This window comes from Macaca fascicularis, chromosome 14 (assembly GCF_037993035.2).
Source record: "Macaca fascicularis isolate 582-1 chromosome 14, T2T-MFA8v1.1".
Taxonomy (NCBI): domain Eukaryota; kingdom Metazoa; phylum Chordata; class Mammalia; order Primates; family Cercopithecidae; genus Macaca; species Macaca fascicularis.
This window is the reverse complement of record NC_088388.1, coordinates 19,432,746-19,460,711: the sequence shown is the minus strand read 5'-3', so window position 1 is coordinate 19,460,711 and position 27,966 is coordinate 19,432,746. Positions and strand designations below refer to the sequence as shown.

Sequence of the window (27,966 nt, the reverse complement as noted above, 5' to 3'; positions counted from 1 at the left end):
GGCCCCAGGGAAGCAGGAAGTTGTGGCGTACAGAGAAGTGGTATGAAGCAGAGGTGGCAGCCCTCACCTGACCAGTTCTGGCGAAGGGGTCAAATGGGTCCACTGCACCCCGCTAGGAGAGCACCAGAAACGGAGCCGGGGGAGCGTGGGCCTGGCCCAGTTCAATGCCCCTCACTTCCCAATCCCCACCCCTCCCCCCATCCTCCGTGGAAATAAGAGAGAGGAGCCTGGCGAGGGGCATGTCATCATTTTAATGATGTGATCTTTGGTGTTTCCCTCGTTAGCTGTAGACTATCCCCTCTCCTCCCACCACAATGTTTCTATGATGAGTTACAAACAGAAAGGAAATCACATTTTCATACTAAAAACAAAATGATCAGAGCCTTGATTTCTCCACTAGAAACTACATGTACAGTTAAGAGTCCACATGCAACACCTTAAATCACAGACTGAGACCTCACATTCTGACCTGGAGTCTCCTCCCCTTCCCCAGCCTTGGGCTAGCTTTGGCCGAGGCTCAGGTAATACTGACACCCACAGACGCTGCTCTGAGGGCCTTGGGGGGAGGAGGAGACTGGTGGACAAGCCCTGGGGGCCGGCCAGCCTATACCCCCCACTCCTGAGTGAGGACCTGCCCACTGTCCCTTGACCCCATCCTGTATCAGGCAAGCAGGCTGCCCCTTTACCCCACAGTAGTCCCCCATTAGTAAATGCTGAAGTCCCTGTCCTCAGGAATCTGGGAGCCTGGCCCGACCCCTGTTGGTTTCAGTGGGGTAAGACGATGAAGAGAGGCTGAGGCTCTGGAAGGCTCAGAGTTGGAGGTGGTTTCTGAGGGCCAGGCCATTCCTCCTGTTTCTGGGCTCCTGGTGGCTCTGCCCACCCAACAGGTGGACAGGGCAAAGCTGCCTTGAGGGCCTCTGTCCAGGATGATTGGCCCAGATCTGGAAGACTGTTCACTCTCTGGAGGCTCCCTGTCCAGGGCTGAGTCCCCTGAGCCCATGTTACTAGGAGAAAGTGGGGTGTCTGGCAGAGATACCCACTCGCTCCTCCATTCACATTAAGCCCACAGTGTGGCTCTCCTGGGCTCCATGTCCTCGAAGGTTCTAGTTCCCCGAGGCAGGCCTTGCCCATTCGACTGTCTCGTGCCCACTGACTGACCTCCTCTCCACCCCGACCCTCCTCCTCCTGTTCCCTGATGCAGCCAGCAGCTCTTCCGCATGTCCAGTTCCCAGTCAGCTGTGAGGTCCGGTTTCTGCTTGGCGGTTCGAGGGGAGGCACCAGTGCAATGTTTGTCTCTACCTGTTCCGTGGTTCTCCCCTAGGGCCAGCAGAGTGCCCCCTGCTGCTGCCACCATCCGGAAGGTGGTTGTTGTTGGTCAAGTCGCAGTGGAGGGTTGGTCCCTCAGCGCTGGGAAGGGAAACAGGAACAGGGACAGGGGAGGAGGAGGGTAAGGGCGGTGGGGTTGGCTCCTGCCCAGGGGTACCAGGCTGGTCCCAGGAAGCTGTCCGGGGGCTTAGGCCTCGCTCTGCCAGTTGCCCGGGCTCTGGGAGCAGTCCCCGAGAGGTGGAGGGCTGGGGTGAGGAGGTGCGGGCGGCACCAGGTTCAGTGCCCGTCTGAGAGCTGCGGTGAATGCGGTGGCTGACGATGATGTTGTTGCCGAAGCCGCCCATGGAGGCCATGGTGGTGCTCTGCTCCCGCTGCACCACGGCTGTCATGCCGCCCTCTGCCATCAGCCTCTGGATCCTGCTGAGTGCATCTTCTCCACTGGCACCATACTCTGATCCCTCACCTGGCAGGTACAAAGCAGAAGAGAGAGTGAATTGGCTGCTGGTCTGGGCCTCTGAGGCAGGTGGGCAGCCACTGGTAGCAGCTGGGGGATTCTTGGCTAAACGCAGGATAGAGAAAGACTCCCTCCATCACTGTGAAAACCAGTCCGAGTCTTGAAAGCTAGACAAATCCTCCAAAATGATCACAATCCATACTTCTGTTTTCCTGGTGGGGAAACTGAGGCTAGAATGGCCAGTTAAGAGGCAGCACTGGCCTAGAAGGCAGCAGGTTGGCCTCAATGAGCTCTCTCAGTACCAGTGGCAGCTTAGCGTGCAAGGAGGCAGGTTCAGACAGCTGGCTTTGTCTGCCTGCTCCTTGCTGTAGAAACTCAGCAGACCTAGGGCTGGGCTGGGGTATGCCACCCTTTCTCTGGAAAGAGAGTAAGTACCCTATGGGTGTGGCCGAAAGGGAAACAGTCTGCTCTGCTTCATTACAACGCTGTCTTCCTTCAGCATAGTTCTGTGTTACCTCCTCAAAGCCCCTGAGGAGGCTGAGAGCTTTTATTTTTATATTGATTGATTGATTGATGGAGTCTCACTCTGTTGCCCAGGCTGGAGTGCAGTGGTACTATCTCTGCTCACTGCAAGCTCCACCTCCTGGGTGCATGCCATTCTCCTGCCTCACCTTCCCAAGTAACTACAGGTGCCCGCCACCATGCCGGGCTAATTTTTACATTTTTAGTAGAGACGGGGTTTCACCATGTTAACCAGGATGGTCTCAATCTCCTGACCTCGTGATCCTCCTGCCTCAGTCTCCCAAAGTGTTGGGATTACAGGCGTGACCCACCGCGCTTGGCCCATTTTATTTTTTTTGAGATAGAGTCTTGCTCTGTCGCCCAGGCTGGAGTGCAGTGGCGTGATCTTGGCTCACTGCAACCTCCGCCTTCTGGGTTCAAGCAATTCTTCTGCCTCAGCCTCCCGAGTAGCTGGGATTACAGGCATGCACTGCCATACCTGGCTAAGTTTTGTATTTTCAGTAGATGGCATTTCGCCATGTTGGCCAGGCTGGTTTGGAACTCCTGACCTCAGGTGATCCACCTTCCTCGGCCTCCCAAAGTGCTAGGATTATAGGCGTGAGCCACTGCGCCCGGCCATATTTATTTATTTTTTTTAAATGGAGTTTTGTTCTTGTCGCTCAGGCTGGAGTGCAATGATATGATCTCAGCTCACTGCAACCTCCACCTCCCAGGTTCAAGCCGTTCTTCTGCCTCAGCCTCCGAGTAGCTGGGATTACAGGTGCCTGCCACCACGCCCAGCTAATTTTTGTAGTTTTAGTAGCGACGGGTTTCGCCATGTTAGCCAAGCCAGTCTCAAACTCCTGACCTCAGGTAATCAGCCCGCCTCAGCCTCCCAAAGGGTTGGGATTACAGGAGTGAGCCACTGCACCCAGCCTTTATTTGTTTTTTGAGATGGAGTTTTGCTCTTGTCACTCAGGCTGGAGTGCAGTGGCACAATCTTGGCTGACTGCAACCTCGGCCTCCCAGGTTCAAGTGATTCTCCTGCTTCAGCCTCCTGAGTAGCTGGGATTACAGGCTCCCACCACATCTGGCTAATTTTTTGTATTTTTAGTAGAGACAGGGTTCCACCATGTTGGCCAGGCTGCTCTCAACCTCCTGACTTCAGGCAATCTGCCCACCTAGGCCTACCAAAGTGTTGGGATTACAGGCATGAGCCACTGTGCCTGGTCAGAAGCTGAGAGTTTTAACTGTTCCCTGGAAGGGCTGTTTCCTTCTCTTCTTTCCCTTTACCCCCTAGTCTTCACAAGCTATTCCCCAGTTACTGTTCTCCTGGGGCTCAATGCCTGATGCCATATTTCCCTGGAGAGAGTCAACTGACCAGCACAGGCCCCAGGCTTCAAAATGCAGGTCTGGGGAGGGAAAGCAGGATCTGTCCACCACCCCTCTCCAGAAAGGCCCGAGCATTCACTTGTGTGGGAACAGAAAAGACTTTGACTCAAATCTCAGCTCTGTCACTTGCTTGCTGGGTGACCTTGAAAAAATCCCTAAAAAAATCCCTACCGTCTACCTTGCACAGCGCTAGAGAGAGAAAAGGAGCTAACACACAGCCCAGGCACTTGGTCAAAGTGCCTGTTGTGATTAACTTGGGGTCTGCAGCAGTGGAGCTCTGTCCCTGTGTGACCTCCCTTCCAGCCTTTTGCTCAGCTCTTGGTAGGGTGAGAACCAGGCTAAGACCATGGGCAACTATGATCAAGGCTCCCAGGCTGTAAGAGATGACTCCACTGAACTGCTGATTTGTCTCCATCAGCTACTGTTTGGGATTTTGCAGTTTTGGGGGTTTTGATGGTGAGTTTTCTTTCCTTTTGGGGTACTTGCCACCAGCTATTTTCATGAGACTTTCTTTGCTCCCCTAACCCCATCCATTCCCTTCTCTCTGCCTGCCTCATTAGAGTTGGATTTCCAGGCCAGCTGGTTTCACAGCTTGGTGGCATCTAAGGCCCAAAGAGATCGCTCACCCTTCTTATTAGTACTTGGCAGCCTCATGCTTCTGGTTCTTTCTACAGGGTTTTTTTTTGAAACCAGGTCTCGCTATGTCACCTAAACTGGAGTGCAACGGTACAAACACCGCTCACTGCAGCTTAAGCCTATCTGGTGCAAGCGATCCACCCACCTCAGCCTCCTGAGTAGCTGGGAGTACAGGCATGCACCACCACACCTGGCTAATTTTTTGTACTTTTTATAGAGCCAGGGTTTTTCCATGTTGCCCAGGCTGCTCTTGAACTCCTGGGCTCAAGCAATCCTCCTGCCTTGGCCTCCCAAAGTACTGGGATTACATGGGTGAGTCACTGCGCCCAGCCCCAGTCTTAGACGATCTTCCTCAGCATTATGTCCTCTGTTGCTTTTCTGGAGATCCCCCGATAAAGCGCTGCCCTCCATCCCTCAAGGTGGCTGCCCTTCCCCACTTCCTCCTGGGATGCCTGGCTCTAGCTCCCAGGGCAGAAGGAGAGAAAACCTGAAGGGCTCTCAGAGTACTGGGTCAACCCCGTCTTCAGGGTTTAAAGCCTTCTAACAGTGGGGCAGAGAGGGTAAAGAGAAAAAGGTCAACCTACGGACTTGGTGCCCACAGAGATTCTACCCTGGGAGTAAAGGGCTGCCTAGGGAGGCGGGGCCCTCCCCGTGCCCATTGTAGCCCCATTGCTTTCTAAGAACTCTGTGCACTGAAACCCTCACAGCATGGTTTGGGGCGTGCCATGGCTGGCCTGAGGCCTGCTGGCACTGGAGTGCACTGTGCCGGGCGCTGTGCCTGGTGAACTCTCAGCTCTTTTCTTTTCTTTTTGAGACAGAGTCTCGCTCTGTCGCCCAGACTGGAATGCAGTGGCGTGATCTCAGTTCACTGCAACCTCCACTTCCCAGGTTCAAGCAATTCTCCTGCCTCCTGAGTAGCTGGGACTACAGGCATGTGCCACCATACCCGGCTAATTTTTGTATTTTTAGTAGAGACAGTGTTTCACCATGCCAGCCAGGCTAGTATCAAACTCCTGACCTTGTGATCCACCCACCTGGACCCCAAAGTGCTGGGATTACAGGCGTGAGCTACCACGCCCAGCTCAGCTCTTTTCAGGTAGATTACCAGGGGCAAAACAGGTTGCCTTGGGGCCCTATGGGTGCTGCTGCAGCCAAGCCCCCAGAGAGCCCCGGATGGGCTTTCCCAGGCTCTGGGGAGGCCCTGCTGCTGGCACTCAAGTCTGAGCCCACTGCTTGCTTGCCTGTGACTCCAGGTCTGGCCACCCCTCTCTATGGCTGTGACTGTGTCCTAACTGGGCTTCTTGCTACCAGTCTCCTCCCTTTCCATCCAGTCTCCACACTGTTACCATGACCATCCTAATTCAGCTCTGATGAATTAAGCTCTTGTTAAGTCTGTACCCTGTTTAAAACCCAGAAGCTACAAAAGCCCTCACAGTAGTCAAAACTCCTTGGCTTGACATTTGAGGGCTCTCTGGCCAGGCCCTTATCACGCTGCAGACCTTCCTGCCCTGACCCCACATTCCTGCAGGTACCCGGCAGCCCTGCTCCCTGGCTACACAGATGGGCATACGCTGTGCACACTGTGCCATGCTCTTGTCCCGTCTCCTCTGCCACCCAGTTCTCTCTGGTCCCCCAGCTGGAAGGGGCTGCTCCTTCTCTGGGGCCTCAAAGTGCTTGACACCTCCCCATGGCTGTGGCATCTTTCTTCTGGCCTATAAGTTCCTGAAGGTCTTGGACTCAGTTGTATTCACTTTTGAGTCAAGTCTAACACGTGGGTTTACACAGGGCGTGTATTTGTCAAATACGTGTATGGATGAATAAAAGGGCTTCCAGGCTCCTCACAGGGGCTCCAGACTTAAGGATGCTTGGAAAACTGGTCTTGTAACTGCCCCATTGCAGGAGAAGCATTTATTTTATTTTGTTTTTTCGAGATGGAGCCTCGCTCTGTTGCCCAGGCTGGAGTGCGGTGGCGAGATCTCGGCTCACTACAACCTCCACCTCCCAGGTTCAAGCAATTCTCCTGCCTCAGCCTCCCGAGTAGCTGGGATTACAGGCATGCACCACCACGCCTTGCTAATTTTTTTTGTATTTTTAGTAGAGATGGGGTTTCACCATGTTGGCCAGGCTGGTCTCAAACTCCTGACCTTGTGATCCGCCTGCCTCAGCCTCCCAAAGTGCTGGGATTACAGGTATGAGCCACTGGAGAAGCATTTATATGTCTAGTTCTCTCTGGACTTGCTCTCTGAGGGAAGAGACACAACGGATTCATCTCAATGTAATTCCCTCCACAGTGCCCTTGAATTCATGGTGCCTAACACAATACCAGACACAAAGTAAGTGCTCAAAAAAGAATGAATGGAAGATTTAAAAATGTACAAACAAATGGCTCCCCAAGGGCTGGATGTGGACAACTTCAGCCTACAGAACTATGAGCTGTGCTTCCCTCCTGGGAACTCTAAGCCAAGGCTAAGAGCAACTGAGGGCAGCTGGTACATTCTTCAAGAGAAAAAACACCAGGGCTAGAGGGAAATGGCAGTCACAGTCAGGGATCCAGGCACAGTGGCAGACAGGGAGTTAATTCTGCGGTCTTCTTCTCTGTAGCAAAAGCATCTGTTTTTGTCTTTGAAAATAGGAAATTGATTTAGAGTTCACATGAGGTCTCCTCCTTGGCAAGTCCTAAGGTGCACTCTAGAAGCAGAGGCCAGGGTAGAATCAACAAGTTCCCACCATGCCCTGCAACCATATTTAATTCTAGAGGTTTCATTGCCAGAAGAGAAGAGGGAACTGAGGCTCAGAGAGTCATAGGAGGAGCTGCCCTTCCTGACCTCTGGGAGTACTGGTCTTCCAGCCCCTCCCTCTTCACATGTGCTTTTTTCTGGCCCAGGGCCCAGGCTACTGCTGCTGGTCTACCTACCATCTTCACCAGACAAAACAGAGGCTCAGATGACCTTTGCTACGGGTCAGAGGCACAGCCATGGTGCTCTCCAAATAGTGGGGCACAGCCATGCTCGGAGGCAGGGTCCTGCCTCAGCTCAGCTCAACTCATTCACTCCATGCTTGCCCCGAATGCCCACTGCAAGCTAGGGAGGCACTGTATCAGTGCTGGAAGCCAATGGTGAGTCCAGGAAATGCTTCCCTCCCTTTTCGAGCTACCCTCTTGGCCAGGAGGGTAGGAAAGCTTGCTGTAGGGTCAAATTCTGGGAGAAATCAAACTCTTATTAAAGTCGAACATGCAAAAAAGCTGACGTGTGCAAATACCCCTGTGGAGCACTCCTCCTGGAAGGTCTGGAAAGAGCTGAATGGATTTCAAAGAAATTTTTGTAGAACAAGAAAATTAGAAGTAGCCTAGGAGCCCTTTGGTGCTGACAGAAAAAGGCCAAGGGGAGTGGGTAGGGGCAGGCCACAGAACAGCAATTACTACAAGCAGAGCAGGCTTCCCACGTTAATAAATCTGGGTGACTGAGTGCGGCGGCACACACCTAGAATCCCAGCACTTTGGGAGGCCGAGGCGGGAGGATCGCTGGAGCCCAGGAGTTTGAGACCAGCCTGGGCAACATGGTGAAACCCTGTCTCTACAACAAACAAACAAAACAAAATTAGCCAGGTGTGGTGGTATGTGCCAGGAGGCTGAGGTGGGGAGGATCCCTTGAGCCCAGGAGGTCGAGGCTGCAGTGAGCTGTGTTTGTGTCACTGTACTCCAGCCTGGATGGAAGAGTGAGATCTTGTCTCAAAAAATAAATAAAAACAAAATAAATAAATCTTGGTGCCTGTAGTAGGTGTGAGTGCAGGTGGGATCTCCCTTCTAGCCCAGCCCAGAACAGCTGAACTCCCTGACCAGAGGGTTTCGTTATCCATGTTCTTGCAGCTCTGGTTTTGTCAATACAAAACCTGCCAGCGGCTTCTGCATGGTGAAATCTGGGCCCAAAGAGAGCCCTGATTCCTGGGCTCCCCTGAAGAGCCTGACAGCAGAATAGTGGTATGAGTGCCTCAGAGCAAGGTTCCTTGCCCTAGGAGGGACAAGGCTGGACACTGACACCCATCCATCAAGTGTTCATATCCTCTGACCCACACCTCCCCTGCCCTGACTGATTTCTGAAAGGGGTATGGTGTGTGGAACAGCTGAGGGTGCAGAGTCTAGGCAGAGCATGCAGGGACGCAGGCAGGCAGAAGCAGCCAGCTGCCTGGTCTCACTCTGCCTGCTGTTCCCGCTGACCAGAGCCTCAGCTTAGCTGGGGCCATCCTCTACCACCCACTCTACTTTACAGGAGGAGGGGATAGTGGGGCAAGGAACCAGGTCCTGCCTCCTAAAACCAGGGAAAAGAGCTCCTTCCCTCTGCGCCACCCTCTGCCCCATCCCCCAAAAAGAATGAAAGGAACTTATAATTGACTAAAAGCCAGAAATGGGCTGCATGCTAACCAAGAAAACAGCAGAGAATTCTCTGGGAGGTGAAACACCAGCAGACATACTTCTGAAGGTGGCAGCTCCTGCTCCCAGAGCCCCAGCACGTCATCTTCAGCCCCAGTATCCTGCCCTCCCCACTCATCCAGCCTCAGTTCTCCACATGCACCAGACATGCCACGAACACAAATTAGTGGTCCTTTATGCAGTAACATGTCTTTGAACTTGGTGCCATTGCATGTGCTGAGACATGTCTCCAGGAACGTTTCCCCACCACCCTACTTCACCTGACTCCTACTCATGCTTGAAGACTAGGCTCAGGGTCACCTCCTCCAGGAGTCTCCCCTAAGCCTCATAGGCTGGGCACAGCCCCTCCTCCTCTGTGCTCCGGAGGTCCTCATCACATCAAAACAATGATCAGTTTAGGCGTCCATCTCCCTCTCCAGGCTGCGAGCTCCCCATGGAAGGACAGAGAGGCCTATTTGTCTTCACAGCCCAAGTGGCTGATACATAGTAAAAGCTCAGTGAAATCAAATCAGAAGGGGCTGCCTAGCTGGGCGCAGTGCTTCATGCCTGTAATTCCAGCACTTTGGGAGGCCAAGAAGGGAGGCTTGCTTGAAGCTAGGAGTTCAAGACCAGCCAGGGCAACACGGTGAGACCCTGTCTCTAAAAAAAAAAAAAAAAAAGAATTAAAAAAAAAAATAGCCGGGCATGGTGGCGCACACCTGTAGTCCCAGCTAGTCAGTAGGCTGAGGCAGGAAGATCGCTTGAGCCTAGGAGTTCAGGACTGCAGTGAGCCAAGATGGTGCCACTGTACTCCAGCCTGAGCAACAGAGTGAGACTATCTTTCTTTATTTATTCATATTTGAGACAGGGTCTTGCTCTGTCTCCAGGCTGGAGTGCAGTGGCACATCACAGCTCACTGCAGTCGCCACCTTCCAGGCTCAAGCAACCTTTCTGCCTCAAGCCTCCAGAGTAGCTGGGACTACAGATGTGTGCCACCATGCTCAGCTAATGTTTCGTATATTTAGTAGAGACAGGGTTTTGCTGTGTTGCCCAGGCTGGTCTTGAACTCCAGGACTCAAGGGATCCTCCTGCCTTGGCCTCTGGGAGTAGTGCTGGGACTACAGGTGTGAGCTACCATGCCCAACTGAAGTTCTGTCTTTATTTATTTTATTTTTATTATTATTTTTGAGACAGAGTCTTGCTTTGTTGCCCAGGCTGGGTTGCAGTGGTGTGATCTTGGCTCATTGCAACCTCTGCCTCCCAGGTTCAAGTGATTCTCCTGCCTCGGCCACCTCAGTAGCTGGGATTACAGGTGTCCACCACCATGCCTGACTAATTTTTGTATTTTTAGTAGACACAGGGTTTCACCATGTTGGCCAGCTGGTCTTGAACTCCTGAACTCAAGTGATCTGCCCACCTCAGCCTCCCAAAGTGCTAGGATTACAGGCGTGAGCCACCACACCCTGCTGAGACTCTGTCTTTAAATTAAAAAAAAAAAAAAAAAAAAGGCCTGGGTGTGGTGGCTCACACCTGTAACTCCAGCACTTTGGGAGACCAAGGTGGGAGGATCTCTTGATCCCAGGAGTTCAAGGGCATGGGCAACACAGTGAGACCCCATCCCAAAAACAAAACAAAACAAACAACACTCTCTTCCATTGACTGCTATTTGTATATACATATATACATACTACAAACATACATAAGGGGCTGGCCGGGTGCGGTGGCTCACGCCTGTAAGCCCAGCACTTTGGGAGGCTGAGGTAGGCGTATCACTTGAGGTCAGGAGTTCCAGACCAGCCTGGCCAACATGGTGAAACCCCGTTTCCACTAAAAAATACAAAAATTAGTTGGGAGTGATGGCGGGCACCTGTAATCCCAGCTACTCAGGAGGCTGAGGCCGAGAGAAGCATTTGAACCTGGGGGGCAGAAGTTGCAGTAAGCTGAGATTGCACCACTGCCCTCTCAAAAAATAAAAAACGAGGCCAGGCACGGTGGCTCAGGCCTTTAATCCCAGCACTCTGGGAGGCCTAGGCGGGCAGATCACAAGGTCAGGAGTTCGAGACCAGCCCGGACAACATGGTGAAACCCTGTCTCTACTAAAAATACAGAAATTAGCCGGGCATGGTGGCACATGCCTGTAATCCCAGCTACTTGGGAGGCTGAGGCAGGAGAATTGCTTGAACTTGGGAAGCAGAGGTTGCAGTGAGCTGAGATCGCAGAGGCTGCAGTGAGCCGAGATCACGCCATTGTACTCCAGCTTAGGTGACAGAGTTCGACTCTGTCTCAAGAAAAATATAAATAAATAAAAATAAAAAGAAGGGGCTGCCTAACAGTATGGCCCCCCTCTCCAAACGCCTCCCGCTGTCAGGGTTTACTGGGAGCTCTGAGAGGTCTGCCTCCTACTGAGAGAGAGGGCTGGCCTGCTGGCTCCATTGGAGAAGCCTGTGCTGGTTCCCTCTTGCCTGGCCCTCAGGCTTCCTGGAATAGGCCTAATGGACTCCGGAGCAGCTCAAAGTCCACAGAAACCTGCAAAAAGGGCCTGAAGATGGCAGAAGGAGCCTTCCACCAACTCCTCCTAGAGGCTCACAGCCAAGGTTGGCTGCTTCAGCCAGCACCACCTAAAGGTCATGGCCCCAGTGAGGGGCGTCCACCTAGCACAGATGCATGAGGTGGGCTGTGCTACAGACCAAAGAGGGACTTCACTTTGAAAATTCTCAGTTCATGGCATCGAGAGCGACCATGCAAGACCCTGGTTCATGGCATCAAGAGTGACCATGCAAGACCCTGAGGGGCACTGCGGTGTAGAAAGCCGTTCCCTGGGGTGACAGGTATGTTTGTTATTCTTTGCCTGACATGCACCATGGCTTTTCCTCCCATGGTCTCTTCTGGGCAAATGGCTCAACACAGACTTAGAAAATGTGTCTGTTTGGAGGCTGCTTTGTTTGGAGCTACGACCAGCAAGGGGGCTGGGGGTAGGGGGTGAGGACAGCAACTGAGTGAGAACAGCCTGTTTAACACAGCTGCTGACGGACTCCTAAGTGGCTCGAGCTCTGCTGCTGGGAAGTGCTAATTGGTTTTTAAAAGTGTGAGGCTGGCACAGACAGTCAGGGCCGAGTGTGGCAGAGCCACACCTGAAATAGGTGAGAGGAAGGGGCTGATGTTATGCCAGGCTGCAGTCAAAATGGCAATGAGCCCCAGGTGTGACAGGAGTGTGAGAGGTCCTCCCATGGGGCAGTCCCAAATCTGCCATACTGGTAGGGGGACGACAAGCTAGGCTGTGGTTTGGCCCCAGAAGCTAAGGCCTGGGGTGCACTTCTCTGGAATGGCAGCTTGCAGGAACGAGTCTCCCTTTAGCCCTTTCAATCCAGGCTTTCTGTGCTCTCTCTTTGGAAAAAGAGCCTGGGTCCTCACATTTTAGAGGAGAGGGAGTCAGCATACTTGGTGGGAGCTGAGGCGAGCTGCAAGAGTGATCCAGCTCAGGGAAACCATGTCACTGTTGAGGAGGCTCTTAATGCCACCAGGTGGGCATCACCCAGACATGGGAGGGGGTATGCATCCTGAGTGGAAGTGGCACTCACACGGTCTTAGGGTCCCTCTCCCACCCACTCCAGCACCACATGGCTCCTACCTTCACCAGGACCTGAGGCGGCTGTCCCTGGCTCCGGCACCTCCCTCTCAGTCTGTGTTTCGGCATTCTGCAGCTGAAGGGCCAGAGTCTGGGTGCCCTGAGATGTCACTGAGGTGGTAGGGTTCCGGGGCTGCAGCCCAATGGCATTCATCAGCCCCATGTCTCTGTCTGTCCTCCATGTGGCTCTGCTGGTTCTAGGGAGAGAAAGACAGACTGAAGTCAGGTGGGGCTTGGGACAGCGCCCCGCACAGCACTCTGCTGGCTCTGTGCCAATCCTCAGGGCAGTGTGGGCCAGGCCCTGCTGGCTAAGAGAAGCCCTGTGCTCCTGCAACTGCCTCTTGATGGTGGTTAACTTGTCTGTGTCCATTCTCTCCCAAGGTTAGTCTATACCCTGGGACAATGAAAGGCCACAGAAACATCCAGTCTTGTGCAACCCTGGCTCAGTCATGCCCTTCAACAACAGGCCCCTGCCAGGGAGTGGGGAGGAGCTGTAGAGATGGCTGATACGAAAAGACACTAATGAAATTCAGGAGGCCAGCAGCTGAGATCATGGGATAAAGAGTGAGCACTGGAAGAAGGTCCTTTCTCTCTTTAGTTTTACCTTCCTTCCAACTGCATGCTCGTAAGATTCCACTTTGAATTCTTGAATTTCCAAGTGAACTGAGAGCTCCACTTTGGAGGGAAAGAACTGGAACTCTTTTTTTTTTTTTGGTGAGACAGTCTCACCCTGTCACCCAGGTTGGAGTGCAGTGGCACAATCTCAGCTCACTGCAACCTCCGCCTCCCGGGTTCAGGCGACTCTCCTGCCTCAGCCTCCCAAGTAGCTGGGATTATAGGCACACAAAACCATGCTCGGCTAATTTTTTGTATTTTTAGTAGAGAGGGATTTCACCATGTTGGCCAGGATGGTCTCGATCTCCTGACCTCGTGATCTGCCCGCCTCAGCCTCCCAAAGTGCTGGGATTGATTACAGGCGTGAGCTACCACGCCCATCCAGGACTGGAACTCCTGAACAGGCTGCTCTGGGATCCTCCTTCCAGGGCCTTCTGAAAACAGACCCTTGCAGGTAGGGAGCACAGGCTGTCCTACAAGGAAGGTTCCGGCCAATGCTAGCATCCACCTTCCTTGGGCATGTCCCAGGCACTGCCTTGGAACAGCTGGAGCTGGCAGCAGAGGCAGCCCAGGGCTTTTGAGACTATCACCAGACACTCATATTTCTAGCTGCTTCTGGGACTATTCCTCCAGCTATGCTCAGCAATTCCTAGGGGAAGTAGCAATTGCTTTGGGTTTATCAACAACCCAGCACTTTGTTCCAGTCTTCATTAGCGAATTAAGTGATGAAAGGATCAGTACCAGATTTCTAATGGGTGCCTCAAGAGGATTTGTCCCTGGGCTACAGCCCTGGGCAGCTTGGTCCCTGAGGTCCTAGTCATCTGGAAGAGCCTGGGCCATGGAGCAGACTTCATGGGGCGGCATCCTTCTTCAGGCCCTATCTTCTCTCCTCACCCTAAGTGTGCCCAGGCACCATGGCCAGGATGGGAGAGGGTGAGGGGGTGGTTCTACAGCAAGACTCTGAGAGCAGAGCTTTTGTTCTCTTTCTTAGCCATACAACACTTTTCTCAAATGAAACTGTACACAAAAGATCAAGGAGGCGCTGCTTTGGTTGAGGAGGGACCCAGAGCCCTAGAGGATGCTGAAGGCACTGCTTAAGAGCTCATCAAAAGCAGGAGGAAGGGACGGGCCTCCAGCCAGCTGCTCCCTGCCTACTTCCCAAACATACCCAGGCCGCTCGCTGCTCCTGCTGTTGGAATGGACAGTGAAGACCGTCTCGTTCAGCTGGTCCCAGTAGTACTCAACACCAGAGTTTAAGGCCCTAAAAATCGGTTGGGAAGGGTGTAGAAGAAGGTGAAAGGCATTAGAGAGGGAAGGATAAGAGCTCCTAAAACTCCTGGCTTTGTGGACTGTGGCTGCCCATCCTTTCTCTCTCCTGGGGCTGAGCTGAGACCAAGACCAGAGCTGCGGCTTCATCAGGATGCTCAGTGCTGGGGCAATTCAGACAAATCTCTAATAGCCTAAATGCCTGGAATGGTGGGTTTAGCTTCTCCTTTCCCCCTGACTAGCCTAACTGGCTCCTCCTTGGAGCTGAGAGACAGCTAAAAAATAGCAACAACAGATACAGGCAGTGGGTCCTGAGTATTCTTCAGACACAGAGAAAGGAACTAAGATGGCAAATGTGAGGCCCACTGGAGAGATATAGTGCTATGGACAGCCCTGCCCAACGGGCATGCCTAGTCTTGAAAAGCAGAGACCTTGGCTGGGCGCTGGTGGCTCACACCTATAATCCCAGCACTTTGGGAGGCCGAGGCGGGCAGATCATGAGGTCAAGAGATCAAGACCATCCTGGCCAACACTGTGAAACTCCATCTCTACTAAAAATATAAAAATTAGCTGGGCATGGTGGCACATGCCTATAGTATCAGCTACTCAGGAGGCTGAGGCAGGAGAATCGCTTGAACCGGGAGACAGAGGTTGCAGTGAGCTGAGATTGTGCCACTGTACTCCAGCCTGGGCGACAATGTGAGACTCTGTCTCAAAAAAAAAAAAAAAAAAAAAAAAAAAAAAAAAAAAGCAGAGGCCTCAGGAACAAAGACAGTGCAGGCTCTCGCCCCTGGGGTAGCCTGAGCTATTTAACCTAGAGGCCTAGATAACCCTCCTTTAACAACAGAACTTACCTCCATAAAGAGCAAACATCCCCAACTGAGTGGATTATAGGATGCTGGGAGGTGCTTCCTTCCTAAACATGGGTGTTGGCTAAGACAGAGACCAGGTAGGGCCTAGATGATGAGGGACTGTATTCTAGGAGGTCCCAGGAGGCTGTACTGCCTCAGGTAAAAGGCAACAAAACCAGACACTGAGCCTCCAAATCTGCCTTTTTTTCTGAGATGGAGTCTCACTCTGATGCCCAGGCTGGAGTGCAGTGGCGTGATCTCAGCTCATTGCAACCTCTGCCTCCTGGATTCAAGCGATTCTCCTACCTCAGCCTCCCAAGCAGCTGAGATTACAGGTGTGTGCCACTACGCCCCGCTAATTTTTATATTTTTAGTAGAGATGGGGTTTCACCATGTTGGCCAGGCTGGTGTCGAACTCCTGACCTCAAGTGATCTGCCCACCTTGGCCTCCCAAAGTGCTAGGATTACAGGCATGAGCAACTATGCCCAGCCCAAATTGGTGTTTTTAAAATTTTTTCAATTTTAAAAAAATTTTTTCAGATGGGGTCTCACTATGTTGCCCAGGCTTGTCTTGAACTCCTGGGCTCAAATGATCTTCCCACCTCGGCCTCCCAAAGTGCTGGGATTATAGGCGTGAGCCACCACGCCCGGCCCAAATCTATCTTTAGTGGGTAACTATGATTAGGCTTCACCTGCGAGAATACTACTTGCTTCTTTGAAGGGAAAGAGCCACAGCCAAACAAAAGTACTCTTCTTTTCACTGCCCTGTAGTAAACCTCTCCCAAGCTCTAGGGGCCTGTCAGGCTGTGGAGTTGGTGTAATTCCAAAGGCCACCTCTTTAAAAAGCAGTACAGTTGTCTGTTGGTATCTTTGGGGAATTGGTTCCAAGACCCCCTGTGGATACCAAAATCTATGGATGCTCAAGTCCCTACTACACAACCTATCCATATCCTTTTGTACACTTAAAATCATCTCTAGATTACTTGCACTAATACAATGTAAATTATGCAGATAGTTACTATACTGTATTGTTTATTTGTATTCTTTTTGTTTTTGAGACAGGGTCTCACTTTGTTGCCCAGTCTGAAGTGCAGTGGTGTTGCACTATACTGAAGTATAGTGGCTCACTATAGCCCTAACTTCCCTGGGCTCAGGTGATTCTCCTACCTCAGCCTCCCAAGTAGCTGGTATTACAGGCGTGCCTCACCACGACTGGCTAATTTTTTATTTTATTTTTTGTTTTGTAGAGACAGGGTTTCACCATGTTGCCCAGGCTGGTCTCAAATTTCTGGGCTAAAAAATCTGCCTACCTCAGCCTCCCAAAGTACTGGGATTATAGGTGTGAGCCGCCGTTCCCAGCCTAATTGTACTGTTAATTTTCACTTTTTTTTTTCCAAAAATATTTTTGATTTATGGTTTGTTGAATCCATGAATGTGGAACCTGCAGTTACCAAGGGCCAACTGTTTATCCTTCCTCTTCTAAACAGCCATTTTTGTGGGGTTTGGGGATTGTCTGAGAACTAGATGGGCATTGGAGGGCAAAGGTGAGAAAAGGCTACCTTACATTACGGAAGAGGTAAATGGCCAGAAGTAACAGAAGAGGCCTCCAAAAACAAACTCATCACTGTTTTTGGTGAGCAAATCCTGTCTGTATTAGATACTATGCGAAGCTGGCTGCCAGGAAGACTGATTTACAGACTTGTCAAGATATACTGACAGGTTGCAATACCACATGGGTCCCCACCAAATCCCTCTTCTGGAATTCTTTTTTTTTTTTTTTTTTTTTTGAGACGGAGTCTCGCTCTGTCGCCCAGGCTAGAGTGCAGTGGCGCGATCTCGGCTCACTGCAAGCTCCGCCTCCCGGGTTCACGCCATTCTCCTGCCTCAGCCTCCCGAGTAGCTGGGACTACAGGCGCCCACAACCGCGCCCGGCTAATTTTTTGTATTTTTAGTAGAGACGGGGTTTCACCGTGGTCTCGATCTCCTGACCTTGTGATCCGCCCGCCTCGGCCTCCCAAAGTGCTGGGATTACAGGCGTGAGCCACCGCGCCCGGCCCTCTTCTGGAATTCTTGCTACTCAGGGCTGGTTAGTGACAACAAACTGTTCACATCAGACCTACAACAAACCACGTACTTCCTGACCCGGAACGTTCCTTCCCATCTCAGAAAAGAGGCCACAAGAAGGCCTGCTGTCTGAGCTGAGACTGTCAGCATAATGCTGGTGGCCAAAAGGTCCCCTTGAATGCTTTCCATCCAGGCAGCAGCACGGAGCATCCTCGGCTCAGGGCTGTGACCTTGGCTATTGATTAAAGAGGTCCACTGCCAACAGAACAGGGGCCATACTTCCTGTCTCAGATGTGTTGCTCTACTATGCCTCCCCATCCCAATCCTTTCTGCTCCCCACACACAGGTCTAATTCTAAGCCAGGATTTGCTTTACTTTCTGTGGTCAGAGAGCTGGACTACAATAGCTCACGGATTTGGTTTCAATTCTAGGCACTGTACCAAGGATAGAGTTGGAGACGCCCTCTCTGGCTACTGAAACTCTTAGCTTGCTTTTTTTTTTTTTCTAAGATGGAGTTTCACTCTTGTTGCCCAGGCTGGAGTGCAATGGTGTGATCTTGGCTCACCGCAACCTCTGCCTCCCGAGTTCGAGCGATTCTCCTGCCTCAGCCTCCGGAGTAGCTGGGATTACAGGCATCCGCCACCATGCCTGGCTAATTTTTGTATTTTTAGTAGAGATGGGGTTTCACCGTGTTGGCCAGGCTGATCTCGAACTCCTGACCTCAGGTGATCCGCCCACCTCGGCCTCCCAAAACGCCAGGATTACAGGCGTGAGCCACTGTGCCCAGCCTGAAACTCTTAGCTTTCAATACCCACTGTCACTGACTGTCTGTGAGCTAAAGAATGATCCCAACATGTCCTGTTGTCTTCTTGGGTCTCAGTGAGGGTGAATGAGTCACTGTTTGCTCTGGGTTCTTCCTGGGAGCTAGACAAACACACGAAGGGAGGAGGAAGGCCGGGAAGTCCAATCAGGGCCAGCCTTTCCAGCGCGCTTCCACCTCACACCTGGCTTCCTCCACAGCATCTGAAAGCTGTGCTTCTGGGCCTGGCTTAACCACTTCCTCATGCTGAGACCTTCCAGGGCTCCCTGAATAGACCTGAGCTCTCTCAGTGGTCACGATGCTCTCTCCACAGAACTTGTGGCTCCGAACTTCCCAACTTCTAGGGACCATTCCCTTCAATAACATTCTTCTTTCATCTATCAGTGACATGGCTGCAGAGGATCAGACTAAAGATGCCTGGTGTCTCTGCAGCGCGGGAAAGAGCCACACCTGGCTCTTAGAGCCTTGCCTGAAAGATGTGGTTTCCACAGCAATTTTGGCTCCCTTTTGATTCGGAGGCATGCTTTCCCCTCCCTGGGTGATGATACTTGACTCTAATTACCATGATTACAGAAGGGACAGAGCTGGGGCCTTGTCAGGAGCCCCATAGTTGGCCAACAGGCCAGATGCCCCATAGTCTCAGCCCACCTCTCTTCCGCCCTGAGTTCCCTGCTTCTGTCCTTTAAGCTGACTCTGAGAAGCAGTGGACCTTCTGCCAGCACCTCCCCCTGCCCCATTTGTAGGGCTCGTTTATGAGGCCGGAAGTAAGCAAGCACCCCCTCATATCAACCTGGCACTTCACACCCCCCATGGTTATCAGTGGGGGTGCTGGCTGGCTGGCAGGCAGCCAGAGGCACAGCAGCAGCTTGGACAGAGTGCGGGTAGGGGAGCAGAGGAGGAGGGAGCGCCTCACTGCTAGGAAGGGCGGGGTGACTGCATTATCAGCCCCTGGGATGGCTTTGTAGAGGGGCTGACTGGCCAGTTGTTTGTCTTCTTGCCTGTCCTAAGAATTCCTTCTTTTGGAGAGACGAGGATTTTTGAAGGCCTTAGTCTACTGCCAAGTGGGGTTTTAGTACCACCAAGAGATGCCCAAGGAACTTGTTCCTCTGTCTTTGTGCTTGGAGAGAGTGCTGAGGCAAAGACAATGGAGGAGAAATCAAGAGCAGTATTGAGAGCACAAAATGGGGTGCAGCTGCCTGTGCCTGGGACAAAGGCAGACAGCCACCTGTTTCAGAGGGAGGGCTGCAATCTTGGCCCAGCTGGCTGGCTGGATCCTGTGCCCTTGGGAATGGGTGTGCCAGGGAGCTGTATCACCCAGGGATAGGCAGCTGCCTATGAGAAACACAAGAACCCTGAGCTCCTACTTCCCTATTTGTTCTCCTCATTTGAGATGGGAGACGACTCATCGGTAGACTGCTCAAAAGACGTGAACGTGCTCACTGATCCCCTCATTCCCCTGTATCCATGCTGACCTGCTGAAATGTCTCAACACGATCTAAAGCTGCATTCTTTACCTGAGGTCTTAAAGAGTTACAAAAGTATGCGTGTGTTCTTGTGGCATATTTTTCTGTGGAAGATAGTACATTGCTTGCGTCAGAATTTTAAAGGGGTTTTTGAGTGAAAAGGGCTCCAGATAGGAAAGGGAGGAATTCTAGTTCTGTCATCAATCTGTTAGGAGGCCTCAGAGGAGTTTTAACTTCCCTAGGTGTCTATTGCTCACACACAGTCTTCCTTGCCTAAGCTTGGAAGAACTTCAGTCATGTCCATATCCAGTTTATACGGTACCCTTACATTTTGGGCCCTAAGGCTTGAGGCATTTGCCAACCTGACCCAAGAAGTCAGGACAAACAGTACCCCAAAAAAATGGGCTAAACTAGTTTTCTGTTAGTCCAACACAACTTGGTCTGTGACGGGACACTGTTCAATGTGTCCAATGCTAATGCCATGTTACTCAGGGAAGAGGCTTGAGTTCCTGGTGGGTAAGAGAGTTCCCCAGGCACCCCAAGATGGCTTAAGTCAGCTGAGACTCCGGGATGCTGGAGACAACACATGGGGAGAAAAGAGAAAACAGAAGCCAAAGTCAGCTTTGTGTTTGGCTGAGGTGACTATGACTGACACAAAGTAGGTAGGCTGGGGTTTCAGACATAAAAACCTCTGTGAGGCCACAACAAACTGGGTGTAGATTATTTTTGCAAGGGAGAGGACCAGAAATTTGGCTGGGACAAAAGTTAGTGGTGGAAGCCATAGACAAAACAACACTCCTGAGGAAAGAGGTCTCGGAGAAACAGGGAAAGACAGACTTGTAACTGAGGTGTAAGTAAGAGTAGAATCATAGTCCAGAATTCTGTGCCAGTTTTGGAAAAGATGCTTATTAGATTCCTCTTATGAACTGTTAAGAAAAGAGGTAAGACAATCAGTGTCACGTGCTTTGGGGAAAAGGAATATTTCAGGACAGATCCTGGGACTACGGACAGGCCAGAGAAAGGGCAGAAACTGAGAGACCCAAGAAGATAATGAAAATGCTCTCTGGACGCTTTGGACATGGTGAAAGATGTTCTCTGGAGCAAGTGGCTTGCAACACAAAACATTCTTGCAGCTCCAAGCGCAGCCTGACCAGGCTAGGCTTAGACAGTAGTCTGTCTTTGGGAGGGGCTCAAAAAATTCAAAATGGAATGCAAGAGCTGCCCTAAGAACCAGGTTTCCTTTCTCGTGGGCCACTGAGCTAACTCAGCCAATAAAGACCCAATCAGCAGTTCCCTACTAGGCCACAGAAGCTGACCCAAGTACATCCTTTAGGAGAAACTATCAAGGGTCCCATCAAAAGGCAACACGGACACTTCCCACTTCTGATAACCAGAGACCCTGCTGGAACTGTCACACCACACTCTGTGATCTGCAGAACACTCTGGGAAAAGACTCTGCACCAGGTAGAGGTTAACATGAGGACAGCCTGGAGGCAGAAGTGGCATTTAGTCGACTGGAACCTTGCAGCGTCCCACACAGCAATCAGCCTGATCTGCAGTGAAGCAGAGCTTCACACTCTCCACCTGGCTGGGGCTGGAAACTGATGACAGACCCGGCTGACTCCCAGGGTCTCTAGTGAATGAATGCCTGGAGAAACTCTGACCTCCATAAAGCCAGAGGAAGGGGAAGGGGTGTCATCAGGACTTCAGACACAAATCCCCTCCTACTCCCTACTTCAAGACCAGATAATAATTGCTTTGACTATAAAGTGAGCTTTTCTTTTCTTTTCTTTTTCTTTCTTTTTTTTTTTTTTTTTTGAGACGGAATCTCACTCTGTCGCTAGGCTGGAGTGCAATGGCATGATCTCGGCTCACCGCAACCTCTGCCTTCCAGGTTCAAGCGATTCCCCTGCCTCAGCCTCCCGAGTAGCTGGGACTTACAGGCACATGCCACCATGCCCGGCTAACTTTGTATTTTAGTAGAGGCGAGGTTTTACCATGTTGACCAGATGGTCTCAATCTCCTGAGCTCGTGATGTGCCTGCCTCAGCCTATCAAAGTGCTGGGATTACAGGCGTGAGCCACCGTGCCCAGCCCCAAATTGAGCTTTTCAATCTGCTTTCACTAGTATAAGCTAGACTTCCAAGCAGAAAGGAAAACAGGCAAGACAGAATCTGGCTATTAGAGATCAGTGGCTTAACCATTTAGGGTTTCAACAATACCTATTTCCAATTCTTTTTAAGTTAGAGTCTATGGCATTTACTCAAATCCAAGACCAACTGTTGAATTTTTCTAATAGGGTTTAAAAAAGAATCTTTGATATCTATGCTTTTGACTGCAGAGAAACTTTAGTATCACTAGGAAACCAGAGAACAAGGGAAAACAAAGACAAAAAACTACTCCCTTTAGATTCAAGAAAGCACGATTGGCCGGGCGCGGTGGCTCAAGCCTGTAATCCCAGCACTTTGGGAGGCCGAGACGGGCGGATCACGAGGTCAGGAGATCGAGACCATCCTGGCTAACACGGTGAAACCCCGTCTCTACTAAAAAATACAAAAAACTAGCCAGGCGATGTGGCGGGCGCCTGTAGTCCCAGCTACTCGGGAGGCTGAGGCAGGAGAATGGTCTAAACCTGGGAGGCAGAGCTTGCAGTGAGCTGAGATCCGGCCACTGCACCCCAGCCTGGGCGACAGAGCAAGACTCTGTCTCAAAAAAAAAAAAAAAAAGAAAAGAAAACACGATCACTAAATCAGTCTCTGGATGAAATGTGAAATGGGCAGCTAATCCTACCAGCCCCTGTGGGAAGAGGGCCCTTTAAGGAGTGGCGCTGAGAATGAGGCAGGCTCTAGATGGATTGACATTTCCTATCTAAAAGACCCCAGTTGGTGAATACTGATTACCCCAGTCCTCAGGCCCAATGATCCCTCAACTCCCACACTTTAAGCCACTTACTCTGGTCGGCAGATCACCAGGTCTCCTTTGTTAGTACCATAGGCCAGGCCAAGCCCTGGCTCAGGCAGCCAACGGGCAGAGTTGATACTGACATGTCTCCGCTGGTCGGCAGGCATTGGGTAAAGGACGTTGAAAACTCTCTAGGTAGAGGAAAAGAGGGAAAAAAGAGAATGGCAGGAGAAACAATTTGTTACCAAGAATAACAAAATCCAGGGAGAAACAAATTACAGGGAGGAAAGGAGGTGGTGAGGCTGGGAACAGGAAGCCTCTTTTTTTTTTTTCTATATATATATTTTTTATTATTATACTTTAAGTTCTAGGGTACATGTGCACAATGTGCAGGTTTGTTACATATGTATACATGTGCCATGTTGGTGTGCTGCACCTATTAACTCGTCATTTACATTAGGTATATCTCCTAATGCTATCGCTTCCCCATCCCCCTACCCCACGACAGGCCCCAGTGTGTGATGTTCCCCTTCCTGTGTCCAAGTGATCTCATTGTTCAATTCCCACCTATGAGTGAGAACATGCGGTGTTTGGTTTTCGAACAGGATGACTCTTAACTCATGCCTGAGAACTTGGGGCAGCAGGAGAGATGGGATTCTCTCATTTGTGGGTAGAGCTACGTCTCTTTTAAGAAATACTAGGGGACTCTATGGCTCTAATAATGCGTTCTCCTTCGAGCCTTCTAGCTAACTTTGTTGCTTTTAAATTAACTCCCTGGAAAACCCCATAGAGCCCACCATACCAGGATGGACTGCCCATAACTTTCCTCTGACCAGGCCAACCAGTGAGCATCAGCCTTGGCTGGTAGTCCTGTTACCATGGAAATCACAGTGCTCTCACAGCAATGGGGAATTGGAGGTGATAGGGGGCGGGAGGGAGTGATACCATCAGAGAACATTCTTAATTCATCTAATTAAAAGCAATGTTAAAACTGTTATTGTTAAGGATTCCTAAAAGGTGCATTAAGATGGAGGGAGCGCAGCAGAGGGGAATCGTGAACATTCAGGCACACAACTTGTTTCTAGCTTATATAAATCACCGTTAAATTGATTGTTTCTCTTTTTCCAAGCTAATATTTTCTGAGCGGCATATTTTCTGAGAACGTAGGGTTTGGGCTGAAGGTAAAATATAGCCTCACAGTCTCTTTGGCCACTCTCTGACATGTTTTAGAAGCAACGTAATCAGAGATAGGGGCAGGTCAGTGGAAGAATAAAAGATATGCGCTTTAGAGTTAATAAGACTTGGGTTTGAGTCCTGATGCCACTGCAAAACAAAATCTCTAGATCTCAACTTAGAACAAACACATACATTCAAATAATTTGGGAGATTAGAAGAGATGATGTATAAAATGCCTGCCATGGTGCAAGCTCCTAAATAGTAACTGCTATTATTGTAACCAGGAACCTGCATCTGAGTCTTCACAAACGGTCATCAGGGCCTATGAAAACGACAGGAAGCTGAAACTCTATAAACTGGAATTTATTTCCTTTCTTGCTTCCCCAGTTTTTAATCTATCAAATATGAACTCATTTCATCTGCCTTTACCTGCCCCTAGGGTTGACAGAAGGGGAAAAAAGAGAAAACAAATGAGCATGTGGTTTAGACAGTAATATTCATAAAATGAAATTAGAGTGGTACAATAATGATTATTTTTCTGGCTATCCTGATGAGGGATGAAGGTGGAAAGGGAGGAAGGCAGGGAGGGATGAGTCAGAACTAAGGGTCCACTCCATCTATGCAAACCAAGTGATAAGCAGCCCTGGATCTGCGAACACATGCTCACGTGCCTTGGGTGCCTATCTGAAAGGCCTTGGACAGGACAGCCTCCAGAAGGGAGAAGACAGCAGCACGTGTCCTCAATTTACTGACCCACACACACATAGAATCTTGTTATTAGTAATTTTCCAGGTGTTGTGGTACTGAGAAACGTGCCCAGGTAGCTGATGGTTCTCTTCCAGAATGGCCTAGCTATGGTCCTGAGGTCAAATGGGCCTTTTACAGACATGGAATTGGTTCCAGTTTGAGGCACAGCACTGACTGCCCTGTGGCAGCTGCATTAGGAACCTCCTCCACCCTTCCTGTAGGACTCAACTCCAAATGTAAGGAATTCATTAGGGCTCCTTAAATCTTTGCTCTAACTGAGGAGACTATTAAAAAAGAACCCAATGATGTTAATGAATTTCTCTGGTAGTCATCTGGAGTGTGGCTGCTTGGCCTTTGGATCATCTCCTCCTGGCTGGCAGGAGTCTCAAACAAATTCATGGCTGCTATTCTCCACTCAGCCTCACTGGTTGAATGGGCACGGAGATGGTAATACCACTCTTTCACCTTTGCCCCTAATCAATGTTTTGCCTCTAAATCAATCAATGAAGTGTGGTGCCTTTATTCTTTCTTATGGAGATCTTCACCTTCTCAGAAGATAACCAATAGTTTCTGTCCAACCTATAGACTTTGTGGTTAAATAGAACTTGCCATTTAACTTTTAACACTAAAAGGACAATGTGGGTGTGATTAGACAATTGTGGCTGGGATCACTTAATCTGTTTAGTTTTCCTTCTCCAAAGGTCAGATGGTGTGAGCAGAGCACACCCAGAGTTAAGGAGGGATGAGAGTTAACTTCAATGGGTGCATGAGGGGAGCACCTTGGTTTTGAGCCTGTGGTAGCTCTACATGGGCCTCACAACCAAGTCTCCCCTAAAACTACAATAATTTATAATTGTAGGGAATGGCGAAAAAGGGCCAGAGAAAGTAGCCTTACAAGGAGGAGAATAAGAAGACTTTAGTAATCAGATGCTTAAGTTGCTGTGCTGGGTTTTTTAAATGGGGGTCTGAAACAGAAGAATAAAAGACCTCTTTCCTAGAAACGTTCCAGACCAGGAAGTAACAAACAAGCCTCTCATATGTCACAAATTTACCTTTTATCATTTACTGCTGCAGAGGGATTAACAAGCAAATATTATCTATTTGCTTCTTAGTATAGGAACTTCCTTTGGGGACAAAACCCTCACGACACCAATATGACAGATGAACCCAGCTTAGGAGAGACAAGGTCACAGAGGGATTGGAGAGAAGTAATGAAATATTGAGACTCCCGGGTTGTTGCTAGCCACTTCCCAACTTCTGCAGCTGCAGGAATCATGGGGGCATCAATCTGTCCTCCAGTTATGGCACTCCCTCATGCTCGAGTCCTTAAACAGTGCCGAAAGGGCAGTTCTCAAGTGCACATCTCCTCCCATGTTCGGGTATTGGGCTAAATCCTGCTTTGTGGCAGGAAGCCATAAAATGCCACATAAAGATCACCAGCCTCCTGGATCCTGATAAGCACTTGCTTGCTTAGCACACTTTAGTGTGGTGTGGGAAGAAGGGAGATGAGGGCAAGACGTACAGAGGGGAGGAGGGCACAGAGGGTGCAGGATGGGACGTTAATCACTGATCCATAGGCTGAGAGATCATCTGGTCCAATCATCCTCATTTCACACATGCCCGAAACTAATGGACCCTTGAACAATGAGAATCTGGCCCATTTTGAAAAGCACCCAGAGATGTAGTGTCCACCCCTTTCCCTGGCCAAAGCTGAACAGCTCTCAGTCCACCTCGCTGAGGGGAAATATCTCTCACAATTAGCCCCATAGATGAGAGACTATCTGGACAAGTTTCTCAGTACTCACAGATGGTTACCTAGCTCTGCTAATCCCAAACTATTTATGGTTTTGGTCATCAGTCTTTCTAACCCAGAGACTGGGTGAGTTGTGAGTCCCTTTTAGATTTCCATGGGGACTGACTCTGTAAACCCAAAGGTCATCAGTACTGACAAAGACAGTATAAGAGATGGCTCTGGTCTTCATGTACAGACACCCTAAAAACATCTCTAGTAAAGGTTTCCTTAATACTAGTCAGGTGCCCTGAAGCTCCCCATGGTATGTTCAGAACAAACCTTGGGTGGCCTGCTGAACACCCACCCTGTCCCCCACTCTTCTCTCTGACACAAGAGACATGCTGTGCAGCTACACCACCAAATTATATTACACTGGAGGGATTATCAGGAACAGGGGACCCTCTGTGGGGCTGAATACAAAACCCAGCTGCTGATTCATGATTGATGAGTCCTGGTTTCACCTGTCTCCACTACAGCTCTTCCCTGGTATATGACGAATGCTGACAGCAACCCCTCTTCCCAAGGTAGACTATTCTCATTTCTGTCTAACATCTATGAAGGGAAATAGAATCAATATGCTAGAAGAAGAAATTTCTTAGAGTTAGTGCAGTCTCAGCATGTCAATAGGGAATGAGTCTGGTTGCCAAGATATTTGTGGTTTTAAGGGAGTAGAAGATAATGATCGTTCCACTTCTGGTGTCCAAGACAATCTCTTGTACTGCTTGCCTCTCTACCCCTCAAACTCTAACTAATAGGAAGTGAGAGCAAAAGAAAACAGTTCAGATCAAAACTAAAAGTGTCTTGTTCCTTGTTCAAAGATAGACAGGAAAAGAATGAGAGGGAGCCAGGAGGTCAGTGGGAAACCTTCTTCTCCATCCTTTTAAAATGAAGAGGAAAAAGGTATTGCAGTCCTCAACAAGATGGTCATTTTTTTTTCTTCCCCTACTGCATGCCAATAAAACTCAGACCAGTAGTTCAAGCAGTAAACGGCACTGTTCAGATCAGCCCAGATAAGAAGTTAAAAGAAAAACTTTGTGGTTATTTTGTTTACATTTGGGAATCTCATCATCTGTAAAGCTAAAACCTCACAGTGGTGGCCACAGGTCAAGTGCAGTTAGCAGATCTTCTTTAAGACAATGGAAGCTGGCTGGAGGAAGGGGACAATTGGAAACTGAGGCTAGAAGAGCTGTGAGAAAAGGTGCAAGGTGCAAAGCAAGGGGGCTTTGAGGAAGAAAGGAACTGTGAAGAGGAAAAATGCCTTCTGGATAATGATGGGAATTAAGGAAGGCTTTAAGGTTTTAGTGAGGGTTACTAGAAGAGAATCAACTGAGAAGAGGGAAAAATCAATAGAAAGCAGATGCTAAGAGACAGCTGACCTTTCCATTGGAAATGGATGGCTACACATCTCATCACAGGCTGAGAAATGCACATATCCTAGAGCGGCAGTGGGAGAGATACCTTGGCCATCTTTTTCTTCTTTTTCAGCTGTTGATCTGCTTAGATTAATGAATTATTGAGTTTCTTCACCCTTAGGAAAGTCTGATTGCTTCTTAAAAACTTTAATTTCTTGGCCGGGCGCGGTGGCTCAAGCCTGTAATCCCAGCGCTTTGGGAGGCCGAGACGGGCAGATCACGAGGTCAGGAGATCGAGACCATCCTGGCTAACACGGTGAAACCCCGTCTCTACTAAAAAATACAAAAAACTAGCCGGGCGAGGTGGCGGGCGCCTGTAGTCCCAGCTACTTGGGAGGCTGAGGCAGGAGAATGGCGTAAACCTGGGAGGCGGAGCTTGCAGTGAGCTGAGATTTGGCCACTGCACTCCAGCCCGGTCGACAGAGCAAGACTCCGTCTCAAAAAAAAAAAAAAAAAAGTAAAAATAAAAAAAAATAAAAAATAAAAACTTTAATTTCTTTTACTCTCTCCAAACCTTTATA

General features: G+C 50.0%; 1 protein-coding gene across 14 annotated transcripts in view; it reads right to left on the bottom strand.

Moving 5' to 3' along the window:
* Window positions 1-232: 232 nt before the first annotated feature.
* AMBRA1 (autophagy and beclin 1 regulator 1) overlaps window positions 233-27,966 on the bottom strand; it is a 199,583-nt gene continuing 171,849 nt past the window's right edge. For 11 of the 14 annotated variants that reach the window (XM_005578030.4, XM_005578032.4, XM_005578031.4 and 8 more), the window contains 4 exons: window positions 22,370-22,509; window positions 14,123-14,215; window positions 12,343-12,536; window positions 233-1,789 (listed from right to left, as the gene is read on the bottom strand). In XM_005578030.4, coding sequence (XP_005578087.3) covers window positions 1,296-1,789; window positions 12,343-12,536; window positions 14,123-14,215; window positions 22,370-22,509 — 921 coding nt within the window. In that variant the 3' untranslated portion in view covers window positions 233-1,295. The remainder of the gene's footprint in view (window positions 1,790-12,342; window positions 12,537-14,122; window positions 14,216-22,369; window positions 22,510-27,966) is intronic. The other 3 variants (XM_045371729.2, XM_074013761.1, XM_074013763.1) reach the window with 1 other exon arrangement.